Below are 18,107 nucleotides of genomic sequence, written 5' to 3' on the forward strand. Positions count from 1 at the left end.
TTATTTGAATACGCCCGGCCTAGACAGCAAATGATGCAGGGACTCAAGATGTTACTGTTAGGATCAGTCTGATTCTATCAGCAACGCCTGGAGTCCCTCTATTGGCCTCTTTCTGATCTTGTATTTATAGTTGTAATCGGTACTTTATTTTAACTCATGTTCCTTTAAAAGGGTTCTTAGTATTTAATTATAAATCTTCTTAAAAGAGGTTTTTAAACTTGGCTTTAAAACTATTAACATTGTTCTAAAATTAGAGAGCTGTTTTAGCGAACAACATACCAAAACGATCCAGCGTTATATTTGAATTTGCCGCCCTCAAAAGTTGCCGCCCGGGGCAAGAACCCCGGCTTGCCCTCCGCTAGATCTGGGACTGCTTCCTTATGTCTCGTCCACTTCTAACAAAGTGGCAGAAGATACGAATAACAAACACTAAGAGTTTTATGCCAAGTTCAATTCGTGGCAATGAGACAGACAGGCTACATGAATATCCACTTGTGTAGTGACAGCCGGTTTCTCTAAAACTTAGTCCATGTTCAAGTCTACTTCAAAAGTGTCCCTAAGCAGATATTTCTTAGAGTGCATAAGAAGCTATTTCTTTTTCATTACCAATTTATAAACCAATTATCTAATCTTCATGACGAAATAAAAAAAGCTCCTAAACGGCTCGATGCTAGCAAATTTTTGATTGTATCATGAGACTTCGGTTAACAACACTTTAGTTCAGATAAACGGAATTCTACTGAATGTTATTAGCCGCATCTAAACTCAAATGCAAAGCTTATTGATGCAACTTTTGTGGAAGCTTCGTGACATCCACGCCTAAATTTTCAATGATGCAAAATCAGTTAGCTTCGATAAGAAATTCGTGCCTATGGGCCATACAGAAATATCTGGTTGTAGCGAAAGTTTTGTTGAACTTTGTTTTAAATAAGAAGGTACGGGATTTCTCTTGAATTTTGAGAATTTTCTGCGAGGAAAGGATTACTAAATAAGTGATAATCAGATATGCACTTAAATGTAAATCATTAAAAGTTGATGTTGCAGTAAGAAAGAAGAAAGAAGTTGCCCCTTCCTTCCTTATGAGGAAAAATAGAGACAGAGAAAGGAAGTATTAATAAAAAGAAAGTATCTGGTTGTAACCGAAAATTTTCCGCCAAAAAAAGTTCTTAATAAAGTTAGAAAAAAAAAAAAAAAAAAAAAGAGAGAGAGAGAGAGAGAGACACGACAGCAGTGCTTTTAGTGCAGGTAGTAATCACCACACAAATCTGTGATTTTCTGTCAACGTTTTGGTAGTTTTTCAAAGACTTCGGCCCAGAAAACTTGGTGGCTGCGAGTCCCAAATCAGATCAACCTTATTTCAGACGTCCTGCGCAGAATGGAAGTTAGCACCAGGAAGATGTAACTGCAGGTGTAAAGGCAGAAGTCCGAAAGAGCGATGTCGGGGCTATATGATGAGTGTGGCAAAAGATCCCATTCGAGTCCGTACAGAGTCCAGCTGGTGAACGCAGACACAAGTGATCTTGCATTATCCGCATGGAACCTTACTTTTTTGCGCAAACACTCAGTTCGACGTTTTTCCTTGATAGCAGCGTCAACCGGACTAACATCTCGCTGTACACCTTACTGTCGAGGGTTTTACCTTTTTTCTAGGTACTCTTTGTGGTTAATTCGACGGCATTTCCACCAGACACAAAGCATGATCTTAGTCAAAATGCTCTTTGCGACGCTGCTGATGGGTTCACTGGGCGCAGACTGACCTCCTTTTCCACTTGTGTTGTTGAAGTAAATTCACGTTTCGTCACAAGTGACGATCCAGTCCAGAATATTGTCCTTGCGTTGATATTCGAGCAGATTAGTGCAGGCCCGAACACGTCTGTCATTTGCTTGACCCATTACATGCGGCAGCCAGTGATTGAACTTGCACATTAAATTTATGCGACGCATAGCGCCAACTAATGGATATGGCACCAACATCTAACTCCTCAGCAAACTCTCGAATGGTTGCATATTGATCATCTTCCATGAGTTCTCGCAGGCCTGCTTCATCAACATCAGTAGGCCGGGTACAGCACTCTGCTTCTTGAATGCCATAGTCCTTGTTTTTGAACTCTTTCGGTACCAAACCTTCATAGTGTTATATTAGTACCTAAATCTGTACACATGATTTGGTGACACTCTGTAGCTGACTTTTTGCATCAGAACTGGAAGTAAATGATGGGTCCAATCTGGTAGTGATAGTTCCATTTCAGGCACCTTGTATTTAATGATAACGACATCTTTTTACAAATTTCACAATACAGAATTCTAAAGCAAGTCTCTTTCCATTAAATGCCAAAAATCGTTTGAAAGTAAAATTACTTTAATGAAGACTGAAACTTTTTTATGGTAAGAAATAACAGGTTACAACATCAATTATTAAATAAGTCTTCAAATTTTATTTATTAAAAGTGTGATGATTAATTCTTCTAAGTTTTTGAGAGATTTTTTTTTCCTTTTCACGCACAACTTACTTACTTTTACATCAACTGAAATAGAGGCTCAGCAGTACCTGAAAGTTTCCCCAAATCATTGCTAGTGCACAGTAGCCAAGAAACGAATTAAATGTTTTTCCTCTTTGTTGGCAAATCAGCTGTCAGTGGCCACTGATAGGTATTAATTAACCGTCATTGATGTTGTTAACTAGTAATTCTTAATTACCTAGACATTCGAATTTTGGGGGGATATGTGATATAAATAACCATATAAGTTCATTTCATAAAAAACTAAGAAGCTTATACAATATTATTCATTTCTTTCATTCAATGTCTTTAATCAACACAAATAATAATTTTTTATATTGTGTTATGCACATAAAATGTCTTAGAAGCTATTTTATGTATGAATTTTATTTCAATATTCTAACTGATATTAAGGATATCAATTCATTAATAAGCAAAATGCTGTTTTTTAATTCAAGTAAAAGAATTCGTAATTTCAATTTTTCCTACAGACGAGCAAAATGAAAAACTGAGACATGATGCAGAAATATTACTGTATATCTAATACTATATTGAAAACTGAGTTTTTTGACACATTATGTTAATATGGAAATGTACTTCTACATGGTAAATTCATTTTGAATAATACTACTTGTATCCTGAGTATGCATTAGTTACTTTACATTTCCTAATTTTCAGGCAAGTACGTAGGTGTGACTCTTCCTGGAGGCTCAAAAGCTAATATAGACTTCAGCAAGCCGATCAAAGCAAAGAGTAATACTTTTTGTATCATTATAAATTACAGAAAAGGTCCGACAATAGCTGGTAAAGCAGATACCATTAAAGTAAAGGTTCATCTTGAGGCGAAAGGCCTCAAAACTAATGACATATCTTTAGAACCAGAAACGGGCCCAGATTTCTTCAGGCATACTTTGTTTGCTCCGTGGAATGCTGAAACTAAGGTTAGTAATTCGGTCAAGTTATTCACTGAATACGCTGCTGTAACATCAAATTTAAGAATCTTTTTATTGCTAAATGCATGGTACACTTGAATACGCACTGGTGTTATAGCAACATAAGCTCACATATGGGTGCTATAAATATAGGATTGCATCTCTTTCAGCCAGTGTCATATGTGTTGTCACAAGCATTTTATGAATTCTGAAATTTGGATGTTTTCGCTCTGCACTTATTTACATCTTAATAATTTTGGTACATTCATGGCACTAAATATATCTACACAGTTATACAACTATGCAGCATGCTATCTTATTCCAAATGACGCTCTGAATTCTAATTAAAGAAAAAAAATCCATGCTGCTATTACATGGAAAGAAATTAATTATATAGAATTACAATAAACAAATGTGTATGTATATGTATCAGAACTTAAAGTTTTTGAATCCCTGGATAACATTTGCAAGTTTTAATTATGATTATTTTAAACATTATAAAAATATAATATGAGCCACTAATATAATTCATTCTTATTTTAGAACATATTAAGTTTTTTTTTTTAATGTTTGTTTTATATGTAAAATATCTGAAAGATGAAAACAGGTTCCTAATTAACAAAAAACCCTATTTTAAAGATAAATTATATTTTTGCTGCAATCACATTCTTCTTGTCAATTTCAGTTCAAAGAAAAGAGACAAAAGCAAAAGAAAAGTCCTGCAGTCAGCAGTTTTTCTAGCCTTTTCTTTGCAGAATTTTCCATTGCCTTTTAAGATGGGTGGATAGAAAACTTTGCCATTGTTTCTTAGTCTTATGCAGTTCACACATTGATGAGAACCTCTTCTCTTACTTAAATTTTGTGCAAACATTAGTTAAGAATACACACTGTGAAAAAATTTGAAAATACTTTTACTCAGCATCAAGAGACACTTTTTTACAGAAAATATCAGATGATTTAATATAATCTTAAATTGTTTCATAACGGCAAAAGCATACAGTATTTTCCAGGAAAGTGTTTAAACTATCCCTCCCCCTTTTTGTTCAAACATAGTCAAATTTTATATGAAGTAATACATGCTTATAATTAGAAGTTTTATTTACATAAAAATTCTAATAAAAATTACAAAATATTTGTATTTCTATGAGGAAATATATTTTCTACAAATTCCCATCTGTTGATACATGTATTTTGCAACACCTTTCTTTTTTTTTTTCCAGATTTCTATTATTCTTTCTGTGCCAGTGAGTTCACAACCTCAGTACTTTGACCTGCAGAGTATCTTTGCTCAGGAAGGCAAATGCAAGTAACTTGTTTAAACAGTGCATACAGATCTAGATTGTTTTGATGATTTCCCATCGTATATTATCACATGCCATTCGGAATTCGTATCTGAAATGTTGAGAACTGACATCTCCTGTAATGAAAAATTACCAATCATTCATAAACATTTAACATTTTTATCATTTTCTGGTAAAGCAATGAGCTTATATCAGGACTGAAACACATGAATCTTTGAAAAATTGCATAATTTGTAATTAACTATCTGAGTGGTACTGCTCATGAAGACCTGCATTTAAACAGTTTTATTAGATAAATTTGTATAGTTACTTATTATCTATTTTCATAAACTTACATTCATTAAGATGATATTTACACCATTAAAGAAATTAAGAAAGAAAAATATTTTAAAATTATATGCTGATATACCCCCCCTCCAATTTACAAGATAAGGGCGGCCATGCCACTCAGGTGCTTAACTCATACCAGGAATTAAAATGAATGTAATTGATTCTACACTACAGCTTATTTTGCATTTAATAAAAAGTGCAAGAGTATTTTCTGATAATCTGCACCTTTCTCTAAAAAGCTGTCAACTCAATGGGAACTAATTTTTCATCACACTAACTCATAAGAGGCAACAATCATTTTGATACTGGTGACACAATAAGAACTCCATAAAAAAGGAAATGAATAAATAAAATTTAAAATACAAGAAACTACGAAAAAACACATTTAAAAAAATCTTTGTCATTTTTTTCCTTTTTGCACTGTTCTGTGCATGTTCATGTATATTTTTGTTAAAAAAATAGAATTGCACAAACTTGGCATTGAATAAGCTGTTCTCCCTGTGCATGTAGTGATCTGTTTTTGATTAAAAAACTGAAAGAATTACACTTCGACATCCCACATTCTAATACTTTGCATAAACTCTTTCACACTGCATTTTGCTAAAATTCAGTTGCAACAATTCAGAATGACTCCACAGAATGTGAATTTTTTCATACTTGACTCTTGGGAGAAATTCCATATTTCTGAAGAAATACAACATTTTCCATTTGGAAAACTCCACAGTCCCATTATGATTTCTTACAAAAAATAAATAAAATAAAATAAAATAAAAAATAAGGATTTTCAAATTTGAAGATGGAATTTCACATTTATCAACTTCATGCATGCACATACTCAAGTTATCATCTAACTGCATTTTGATGAGTCATGGGTTGCCTATTTTGGCAACATAGCATGTTGTCTAGAGAATCATTTTCATGGAAAGGTATATAATCAGAAAGAACCATCTACAGTTTTACAGTGAATTATTTTTTATAGTTTGATATTCAGAAAAGTTTAATTAAAGCGAGTTAAATTTTATGATCGTATCATTTGTACTAAAGTGTGCCCTAGACAAGAATGAAATAACAACATTGTGTGTGTGTGTGTGTGATTATGGCAAAGCCTCGAGGGCTATCTGCCTAAAGGGAGAGGACTTTCTAAGGGAAACTGGTTCATATACATGTTACACATGGGGAAAACCACGAAAACACCCATGCAGAAAGCCCGTTCGCGGGATTCGAACCTCGGACCGAACTACCAGTGTTCAGCAACTTTACCGCTCGGCCGCTTGTGGGCCCCCCACCAAAAACATTGAGACAATAAATACACAAATTTTTTAAACTGTCATGGTTAATAATGTTTCATTTTCTTTAAAATAATAACAGTTCAGTTAAATGTCAAAGCTATTTATACAGTGATAACTTACTTCAGTTATTAAAAACAAAATGGTATACTTTAATAATTAAGAAGTTTATTAAAATAGAATATTATAAATTTGTTCATAAAAGAATTAGCATTTTCATTAAATAATTCATACAAATTCTGACTTTGTGAGAAATGATAGAAATGAATAGAATACTTTAAAAAGCACCAACTGAAAACAAAATAGAAGAAATATGCTTATCAAACCTGAACCTATAATGAAATGCATTATAGTTTTAGATTTTGGTATAAAGACAGACTAAATTTTTTGTCATGAGTTCTGTCTTATATCACTTAAAAATGACTGTGTTAATTTTTTGACTTGATAATGGAAAGTTTTAAAATCAACTAATATATATATATAATTATATATATACTACTTGTCAAACCTGTTTAAACAATAACGAAATATATTATTGTGTTAAGTTTTGATAAAAGACAGACTAAATTCTGTCTTACATCACTTAAAAATATTGACTATAAAATATATCCATCATATTTATTTTCTACTTTGCCTTAAAAATCTCAGCACATCAACAATGGACCAAGATAATTTTCCAGACATGAAAGTAAACAAATGATGCAAGTAAAAATTATGTAGCTGTGGTCAGAGAACAGGAACAATAATTTGAAGAATGAATATTGGTATGCTTCTATTTTTACTTTTTTGCAGTAAATAACAGAAAAGGAAAGTTTTCAAATATCAACATGCTTCTAATTTTTGACAAAAAAAAAAAAAAAAATCTTCACCTGATATACAGCAAGAAAATTTATCTTTTAGAGTTAGAAAGCTTATGAGGCAAGAAAGAAATAAAATAATAATAAATAAATTTAAAATGAAGACTGAAATTAATGCAAAAAATGGATCAAATAAATTATAATGCTTTGTCCGGGAATAGACCACATGATTACACAGATAATAAACATTTTTTTATTATACTGTTAAAATTTCTTTTAGCTTAAAACTCCATTATTCTCTCAGCTGCAACTATGGTGGCACTGTTTTGCTTTAGGATTTTTTCATAATTTTTATTATTAAATGAATTTATTCGAAATAAGGTTTAAATAAATTCGTACATTATTGTTATAAATAAATATTTTGATTCTCCATACCTTTTGCCAACCTCTGCCTATTAATTTTTTTTTCTGGTAATTATATGCTGATACTGCTTTAAAGCAGACTTGTTCTTAGAATGAATTTTATTTCAACTATTAGAATTAATGTTCTAAACTTTTATTAAAATTTTCAAAATAATTCCAGAAATAAATTCACAAAGACAATTATTATGTGAAAATGGGGTCTCATGAAGAGCTGCAATTTTACTTGATCCTTCCATATTTTTTCATTCATTGCAATTTTTCACTTTTTAATTTTTTTTTCTTTTGCCTTCTGGGCTTCTCAACAATGGAGGATTAAATTTTTCATGCAATTTTCTCATTTTATCACATGTATTGTAATGGTATTTGGTACAAAATTAACAGGATTCTGACTTTTTATTTGTTACATATACTGCTTGAAAAAAAAATTGTTCTACACAGATTTATAAATAATATACATTTATTTCTTCATTTTACAATATAACCTTGATAGCTTCTGCACCATACATGCAATAATTGTTTTAATGTTCAAAGAAAATTTTAAAAGTCCATATGTTTATTTTAAACATCATTTACACGAAGACAGGAAACCTTTTTTTTTTTTAATAAACAATCTACGGATGAGGGAAATGCTTAAAAAATACAGTGATTGCTAATTCATATATAAAAAATGATGAGATGAATAATTTGAATAAAGCACGTGAGTCAATAATCTTGCTGTACATATAATCCATAGGCACACTTTCCAGAAACAAATCTACCACCATATCAAGATCATGGTAATTCCAAGAAAGACACTAATAGATTTCCTTCTACTAATGATAGACAGTTGACTTGTAAGCTCTCAAGACAATGATCAATTGATGAAGTGATCTTGCATGCAAATGTTTATTGTTACAGCTTCCTTAAATCTAACACAAATACCTGAAAAAAAGGGGAAAAGAATTAATATGAAAAAAATTATAATATTATAGTGCACAGAAAGAATATGAACAAAAATAATAAATACAAAATGAAAGTAATTATTAACAGAATCTAATATGGTGCATATTAACTATCCACATGTAATTGGTTCTGTAAATGAAATTAAGAATCCATATGCCAGTTCATTCCACAGCATAGGGCAGGATTTCCCAACCCTTTTCTAGCAGTGATCCTCTTTAAAACAATGGTTTTCTACTTCACACTCCCTTACATTTTTTTTATATAATACACAGCATATAGAATAATTGCAATACAAATAATTGCACACAAATAACTTAAAATAACAATTAGACTAAGGATATGAATAAAAGCTTCATAGAAAAGAAAGCTTATAAGATTTATGTTATATTTTTTTTTTATTCAGATTTTTAATTGTGCAACTATGAAAAAGTTTTTAGAGATAAAATCACATATTCTAATTTTACAAAAGATCGATTTGAGTTAATGAGACAGTTGCGGCTTGGCATGTTAAATGCAGTTTTTGAATATTTGGCATAAAACTGGTTAACTTGATCAATAAATCACCTCACTCAAAAATACTTAACCTGTATAGTTTTCTGTAGTAAATTATTGACTTAAATAAAGTCTGCTTTCATTTGTTAATTTAGAAAAAGGAAAAGTTAATGATGCTGGTTTGATAATAATTTTTTGGGAGAATATCTCAGATGACTTAAATTCTAAAGTGTACTCATGTGTTTCAAGTAAGTCTTCACTTTGTATGATATAGTTTTACTAATATTTTTTTTTTTTTTTTTATCATCAATGGGAACTTAATTATGCTAGACAATTGCTGAAGCATATACGGCTATCAATTCTCAGTTGACCTATTGATTCATCATTGACCACCTTTAAAATTCATACAAAATATGCTTCTTTATTAATCAGAAATTTAATTTCTCAAATTTCAAAATGCGTGTAATAATTTAATTGATTTCTAACTCTTTACTGTGCACTTATAACCAGAATAACAAACAAAATGGAATATAATGCTGTTTTAGCAAGTTACTATCATAGCCATGTTACTTTTAGGGCCAGTAATAGTCAACTAGATAGCAGAAAGACAAATATGAAAATAATTAAAAAGTAATGCATTCTTGAATTTTTTCTTTTCTTTTAAATCTCTCAGCTTAATTTTAGCTAGTTTCTCATTGCAGTCTCCTGCTGCTCATTAGATCCCATGCCATTGCTGATCCTTATAATGCACTACTTTTATTCAATCCTTGACTGAGGCTGAAACATGGTTTCAGTAATCACTAAAGAAGCGTTTTTCAAGAAGAAATATTCGGTCCATGCAATTTTAGGAAGAATTTGAAGTCTGATGGACTTCTGTATGCACTTTATGGCATCAGGATTAAACGCACATTCATATTTTGGCAGCTTCTCTCTCAAGCATTAGTTTTCAAAATGAATTACCTCTAAGTCCATATCCCTAAATCCACAGCAGTATGATGTAGGCACAATTTTCCCCTACAGAAACCTATCTTTTTGAGATGATTTTTTGATATCCCAAACAAATATCATTTACTTCACCCATAGATCTACATATCAAAATTTTTTAGGTCAAGCAAAGAATGGATTTATCCTCTGAATTGATGGCGATTTTAAATTTGGTTCTTTTGAAATTCAAAAAAGCCTTTAATGCAAGTTCACTGATACTCATTATTTCAAACAGAAATCTTTCAAATTTATCACCAAATCTTCATTTCAATAACACTACATCAAACAGTGAATGATCCAGCAGGCACAAACCTTTTTTCCAAGCAAAGCTTCTGTCAAAATATGGTATACTTAATCTAGTTGAATCATTGTAGGTTATGTCATTTTCTTAGGTGTTGCTTGACCATCTCATTTCTTCCTTAGACAAATAGAAGTATCCTGACACATTCTTCATGAATACAAGTAACTCAAAAAAGATTGTACTATACCTCATTGCCTGATCAATATGAACTTTATGTTTTATCTTTGTAGTGTAAAATTCTGCTGGGGTTTTGCCACAAATTTTTTTAAATCTAAAGTATGATCTCTGAATTCTTGCAGTTATTTATAAACCCCAGATGCTTACAGACTTCACTTCAAAATGCTGCATTATAGAAAACGCAAATGTGACTTTTTTCTCAGGAAAATAATAGAAATGTTTAAACAACCTGTTCTGCTATTTTAAAATTAAATCTTTCACCTGATCCAACATCAAACAGACATCTATCAAAAAGTATGATGTAGATGAATATTGTATAAAATAATATAGTAAAAGTAGTGCAATACAGTAAAAGAATATACATATTTTACAAATGAAAAGTTTAATTCTTCACTGTTCAACTAACACATAACATTTGTGAATTAACAAGTATTTAATTCCATTAGACATCGATCTTGCATAGCCTACACCTTAAAATTGCTTGGGATTACAATTTGAGATTAGTGCAGGCAGATAGTTTCTCCACACACTTTAACGGAGAAAAGTTTTCAGAATGATACTAGTAACATCATATGACCCACAATGTAGACATATACTTTACTTAATCTTACATAATATTGGGTCAGTGCATAGGACCATGCTTTTCTTCATTGGGTTGGCAACACTGCATTATTGTTCTGCCTTCGTTTTTTGTCATTCAATTATTTCTCTTCAGTGTGAAATTTGATTGTTGTGAAAAGGAGCTTGTATGTTGCTAACTGGCCATTTTCAAAGCTAATTAGTATGTAATGTCAAGTAGAGAAAATGAACACTTCCAACACATTTATCGTCCCTTCTGATTACCACCTTTTCCAATCTCTCTCTGACAACATTCAGGGACAAGAGTTTCATTATGATGCTTCTCTTATGAAGTCTGTTAGCCAATTGCTATTGGCTAACAGACTTCTCAACTTGACACCATAACAGTTCTACAGAAGAGGCACTAACATTTTACCTGAGCACTGGCAGGTGGTCATTGACAAATATGCTTATTACTAAGTGAATGAGTGATTACTGATTTATGACATAGTGCATAATTGTATTGTTTTGTAGTGTATTTTATTATAATAAAATAAAAGCATGGTAAAAATGGCAATATAATGAAGAACGGCATCAACTTATGCACTGACCCAATACATTGAAAAATATCAACAATCAGTAATAAACTTAATTCAGATATCTATTTGAAATACATCTTTTGAAAGAAATCCTGGCTGAATTAAAAGGGTGAGTTTACATGACTGATCATCACATATGTTCTGTCATTCATTTATACTTAATTTGTGAAACTTCATTATTCTTGCTAATTGGAGTTTTAAGGAGGGCATTAATTTAATTTGTATGCCCACCCTACAGCCCTGCTACCTTGTGTATTACTTTTTAAATGAACTATATATATTGCATTAAGATGTGCTGATGATGCACCTCAAATATTGCTATGCTTAATTACAAATACGTAATTAAGCATAGCAATCTTCTTGCACTGGCAAAAATTAGTGGAAGGCTGAATTTAAAAATTTCGAGACAAAGGAAATTGAATAATTAAAATTCTTGAGGCTAAATTTTTTCAACATAATTTGACAAATGCACTTGAGTAACAAATATGCTTCAAAATCTGGTACCCGAAGTAATAAATTATCTATGTCCCAATTTATTAAAATTATTCTAGAGTTTGTTTTGAGAAAGAGCAATGCACCAATTACTTGAAAATTGAAAAAATATATTTCTCTTCTTCCATCTCTACTAATGAAAAAGAATAACACTAATCTTTATAAATTAATACATAGAATTACTAACTACTCTTATGTAAGATACAAATGATGTCAAAGGACTAGGATTTCAGTTTCTCAATTTGAAATCTTTTTGATGATTTATAGATGTGAGGATTGCTATGTCCTACCCTTAGATAACAACAAAATTGAATTGAAAATCTATTTCACATCTAATGAATTAATTCAATTATTTACAGCTAGGCTTGATCTCAATATGTTAATCCTTGTATTAATTGTTGGGGGGGGGGAAATCTGAAGCATCATTTTTAGTAAAAAAAAAAAAAAAAAAATCCCCTTGAATCTGCAGTGCACATTATTGCCTGTCTCTTATGCTATTCTTTTATTTTTATTCTTCCCATAAAAATACATTAAAAAATCTTACTTGTAATACCAAACAATTTTTCCTACAGGAATTAATGTAAAGTAGGATAATGCATTCCATTCTCCCCCAAAAAAGTATAATACTGTAATTTATTATTTATACTATATCCTTTTTTACAAGAAAGTTGTCTAAAGTCATGTTTTTACCTACACTTCAGAATCTGGCGAAAATGAGGCACAGCATTATCGTTAAATAAATTTGTAACATGCTTAGTTACTGCCTTATTAAGTTGATGCTTCTCAACCTACAAGGTAGCAGTTCATGCTTTTAGCATTTCCCCTATTTCACCGGAAAGCGTTGCTTTGCTAAGGCTGTTATCTCTTCCACAATTTCTTGCAATGACCCAGGATCAGCTTCTGGTTATGCTATTCCATTAGCTAATCGATATCATTGCTATATCCACCTTTAGCCCATAATATATTTTATGAAAGGCTCCACAGGTCAGTATTGCATTTGACAACACTAGTTGGCAAAAGCTTCTAGCCAAAATGCTGGCAGGATCCTACAAGTGACCTTATGATGTCTTCATGTTATTCATTCTGCGAAAACTGCTCACTAAGGGAATATTATTTTTGCATTTTGTTCTGTTCATTACAAGTATCGCTCATGAAACATTGCTCAATAAGCAAGGTTTGAGTGTTAACTGGATGGAAGACAAAATTTATGTAACACATAGGTTTTCTGTCTATTAGTGTTCAATTACCTTGTACAATAATCTCAAATTCACATGTCATATAAACAGATTTTTCTGAATGCAGAACTGGAGAAAGGAGACTTTTCTAAAATTTATTCTCACATAAATCAAATAAAAAATATAAAATTCTCATTAATTTACTTTAAATATTTCTTTCTATTCAAAACACATTTCACTACATTTAAAACGATACAAACACATACATGTAGCTCCTGTTGTCTCAAATAAGTGATCACAGAAATTCAGTTTACACAAGATGTACTGTTTCATTTGTTCTTTCTTTTTTTGAAGGCTAAGTTTTTTATTCATTCATTCATTTTATTAAGGCTGAAAAACTAATTGCTGAAGAATGGCCGTACAAGCAGTTAGCATTTCAGTACAATTCAGTTTTTAACAATGTAACTGGAAAATGACCAGTTGATGGAAAAACCTTTCACCTAACATGACAAAATGCCAATTTTGGTTTATTAACAGCTTATATTATTGGGTGGCCCAAGATAAACCAAACAGGACATAGGAGATTTCATTTGCTTTGGTTCAGTTTATCTTGGGCCACCTTACAGAATTCACTCAAGTATAATCAAGTCAGTCAGTCACTGAGTCATCAGGACATAATAATATTCATATTTCACACACATCAAATTAAATTACTACTAAATCTCTGTGGATTTTACAATCACTACTCAAAATTGTAATTAAAAGAGAAATTTTTTCATATTTTAAACAATATTTTTTTCTAAAACACACATAAAACCTCCTTTTTTATTGAAACATTAAGGAAGACTGAATTTTGCAATACATTTATTAAAGGGGGAAAAAATTCGTCTAAGTGATCAAAATGATAAGGGAAAAAATAATGAGCTTAAAAACTTTCAAAAACAAATTCACAGGGATATTTCTAATATTATTAAACCAGGTTGTTGGCAATGAAATAACTTACACTTCCATCTGAAGCACTAGCACCAACTTTATCTCCCCTAGAATTCCAGCAAACTTCAAATATGCCACCTGTTCCTTTATAACTATGGATTAAACTGCCAGTCTATAAAGAGAAAACAGATAAAATTATACACATTTAAGTATGAAATTCCAGTGCCGGTATAGCCAGTTTTCAGACACAGAATGATTAATACAAATAAAAGGCACTTAGTAATATATTTCATTTTCTAACTTCAGAAAGTAGTAACATTTGCAATTTTTTTTATTTATTAAGCTACTAAAATGCAAAATGCAAATTCTAATTAAGTAAACATTATCTTGGATTAGGAGTCTTGCAATGAGAACAAAATAATGTTTTATTAAGAATTTGAACTGTAGAAAGTAGATTACAAAAACAGTGCCAATAAAACTTATGAAGTTCTTAGTTTTGCCATTGCTACTTCATATTATGTAGTTCTATGCATGAAACAGAATGATAGTCTAATTAACTTCTGAATAAGATGTTTTTATAGCAACATTCTCAAATAATTTGAAAAACATAAAATAATGTGAACATAAATTTATATTAACGAGATAAAAATCTCAACTAATCTAATATTTCTGTTACAGTTACTTTCCAATGTAGGACATTGACAGAAATGTACAATAGACTTTGATAGCAATGAGACTGCGAATTCACTTTAAACTGTTTCAAAAAAGGAAGTGATTAATCAAAGCAGAAAATTAAGCAGGCATATTTCATTGCATTTCATTTCATTCCTAAGAAAACCAATGAGTGTTTCTGAAATTATTAACCAAAATGTATAATGATTTAACACCATGTGACTGCTTCCTGTAGGCATACACTAGGACTATATTTTTTTATCTTGCCCTTTGTACAAGCTTTAAAATCTTAAACACTGTATCACAATTGCTTCTGTGAATGATGATATGAATATGTTGAGACATGTTTGGGAAAAACTTGACTATCATATCAATACCTGTTGTATTGCAAGTTCATAGATACAACATTTGTAACTTAGCCAAGTAAACTTCCGGACACATTCTTCTAATGATTCAAGTATTTGAGCTATTAAAAGTCATTTTTCTGTAAATGTCTATTTATTTTAGGCTAACCACATATAGAATTAAATTATTAAATATATTTCTGGTTTCTCTACATCTGCTGAGCAATTGAAGACAGATAAATTACAACAAAAGATAATACAACTGCCAAACTGCATAAAAATAAAGACATTTCATACAACAGTAAAATTTCAAAGAGTGATAAATAGAAAGTTGTGTGGATGATAACACAACCTAATGCAATATCAATACATATTAAAAAAATAGCTAACCAAATATTTTTTTAATATATAATTTTTTTAATGAAAAGGAAAAAAAAAAGTTTCTCTCTAAAATAAATTTATCTATTCAACAATTACCTCTTCATGTGTAAAGTAACCAAAAACTGCATCTTAGTGCATTTACTTACAAATGAAGACTAGGATAGAAAATTCATGTCTATTTATAGCCTCTTGTATTTTTCACATACAATATGGGTTTTATGAAAATCTGCAGACAGAAATAAGGTGATAATTTTTTAAAACCACTTTATATGCTGTGTATTATGTGTTCAAATTTTATGTTTCTTATTTCTATGAAGCTAATTTTGATGTTGTGGGGATCAGGCAATGTTTTTTTTTAGCTCACCACAAATGCTTAACTAAGGAGTTTGCAATGATACTGTGTCCTACGATTCCAGCGAGAACAAAGGCACCTCCTGTACCAAATTGGCGAGGATTGTAAAAAGGTCACAGTTGCACATGGAAGTTCTCATACAAATGCCTATAATCTTCAACAGGAATTATAGTAGTGACTGACGGCTGAGAATTCATTCCAACATCTTAACCTTTGAAATAAGAACTGCCACTATGCCTTGTAATGGTTGTTGTGCGCTTCTTGTTTGAATGGTCCAAGATCTCGGACTTTTCTTTTTTTATTTTGCATTACTTACATGTCCCTTCTACATGTTATATATGTATGTTATATATGTTCTACATGTTATATTATATATGTTCTACATGTTATATTATATATGTTCTACATGTTATATATATATATGTAAGAAAAATGAAGAATATGTTAAAGATTAAATTAGCAGCATAAATTAATTTCCCCTCTCTATTCTAAAAATAATAGCAACATCTATTTGCACTGCGTCATTTTGAGAAAAATCTATGTCATATAACTCTTATGTAATTCTGGTGATGTAAATTGAACTAAAACTCAAGCAGCCAATAATAATTTTACAGCAATATTAACTATCCAATCAAAATGCTTTGAGAACCAAAACTAATTCAGTTTGACTTAAGATTTCATCCTGAACATTACGTACTTGCTTTCCACGCTTTGCCCTAGCTACACTGCTGTCTGTCTGCTGCTGCTTTCTTGCTACAAAGTTATCAAAAATGTAAGCCTTTTGGAACAGTTGTATTTAATATACCGACTTGTGTATTATTGCAACATGTTGCTGAAAATAAAACTGAAGATTTAATCTGCCTTCGCCTCCAATTTCCTGGTCATTGCTTCAGAGTTTATCATAGGTAATAGACACAAAATCATTAAAGGTCACTGTCTCTGCACTGGAAAAGTACGTCTGGAAATTGTCTTTCACTACTTTCCAATCTTTCTCTAAACAGTCTCTCAAGTAGTATGCCAGGGCTTCCCGTTTTAAGCATTCCGTAAAGATGAAGGTTATACCTTTATCCTGAAAATTTTTGGCGCAGCACATTTTTGCTCAAACAGCAGAATGTATTTATCAATAGGAAAATTACTTTTTGTTCCGTCAAAAATAGGAAATTGAAATCTTGCAGCATCGACAGTGGCTATTGATTCTGTGCTTGTTGCCATTGTTTTGGATCTAGTATTCATAATTTTTGAAGCACGAATAATCAGTTTACACAAAATTTTGAAGCACTAATAATTTTTTTTCACCAATCGCTTTACGTGTAACGGATAATCACAGAACACTTGAAAAACACTTCATTTTCATAGCGGAGGAAAAGCAAAGCACAGGCAGAAGATGATTGACGAACTGTCTTTGACCTGCTGTAGAGGATGAAAGCACATTAAATTAATCCACAGAATTCTTTCCACACAGAATTTCATCCTGTCTGAATAAATATCTGTGATATTTTCCAGCAGTCCTGATGAAGCTTGGCATCAAAGTTCAGGCATTGCTTTTGCAGAGTGCAAGGTGAAATCCAAACAATGAGACAAGATGATTTAGCATCTTTTTGTTGTAATTGCACATTTTTACTATATTTCAATTTCAGAAGCAAATCAATATTCATTACCAAGTCTGAGCCAACAGTGCAGAGAACACACTAGTTGGCTCAAGAAGACAGCCCTATTGATGCATATGTTTGTGTATTGCGAGGCCTTCCAGTTTGGTAAAATCAGGAATTGTAAATGAAAGATAATAACGGTGAAGCCATTTCTGAAACTGTTACTCCTACTATATTTATGGTGTTAAAATATAATTTATCAATATGGAAATAAGTATGATAAATATTTATGTGCATTACATTTAATTATAAGTAATGATTATGTAAAAGTTTACTTTGTGATATTCTGTTATATCAAGAACCTTCCCTGAAGAATTATGATTATGTGAACTCTCAAACAAAAAGACTTTTGGACTGAAATTCTGAAAAATTCAATAGGACACTAAAAGTTAAAATTTATTTTAAAAAATTGATATTTATAAATTATACTTTACAGGATCAAAATTTTATGATTTATGATTATTATTTTTTTCATTTGCTAGTGCTTTA

The 18,107-nt window shown here is 31.1% G+C and overlaps 2 protein-coding genes across 5 annotated transcripts in view; one reads left to right on the forward strand and one right to left on the reverse strand.

Moving 5' to 3' along the window:
• LOC118184656 (CRISP/Allergen/PR-1-like) overlaps window positions 1–5,268 on the forward strand; it is a 45,752-nt gene extending 40,484 nt beyond the window's left edge. The window contains exons 8-9 of the mRNA XM_035354356.2: window positions 3,177–3,439; window positions 4,651–5,268. Of these exons, the coding sequence (XP_035210247.1) occupies window positions 3,177–3,439; window positions 4,651–4,740 (353 nt within the window). The 3' untranslated portion in view covers window positions 4,741–5,268. The remainder of the gene's footprint in view (window positions 1–3,176; window positions 3,440–4,650) is intronic.
• Window positions 5,269–8,006: 2,738 nt separating this feature from the next.
• ebi (transducin beta like ebi) overlaps window positions 8,007–18,107 on the reverse strand; it is a 77,573-nt gene continuing 67,472 nt past the window's right edge. For all 4 annotated transcript variants that reach the window (XM_035354353.2, XM_035354352.2, XM_035354354.2 and 1 more), the window contains exons 14-15: window positions 14,291–14,392; window positions 8,007–8,488 (exon numbers count right to left, since the gene is read on the reverse strand). In XM_035354353.2, the coding sequence (XP_035210244.1) occupies window positions 8,459–8,488; window positions 14,291–14,392 (132 nt within the window). In that variant the 3' untranslated portion in view covers window positions 8,007–8,458. The remainder of the gene's footprint in view (window positions 8,489–14,290; window positions 14,393–18,107) is intronic.

The sequence above is a fragment of the Stegodyphus dumicola genome, chromosome 8, assembly GCF_044657685.1.
Source record: "Stegodyphus dumicola isolate Sdum_Otavi_A_Nest chromosome 8, ASM4465768v1".
Taxonomy (NCBI): Eukaryota; Metazoa; Arthropoda; class Arachnida; order Araneae; family Eresidae; genus Stegodyphus; species Stegodyphus dumicola.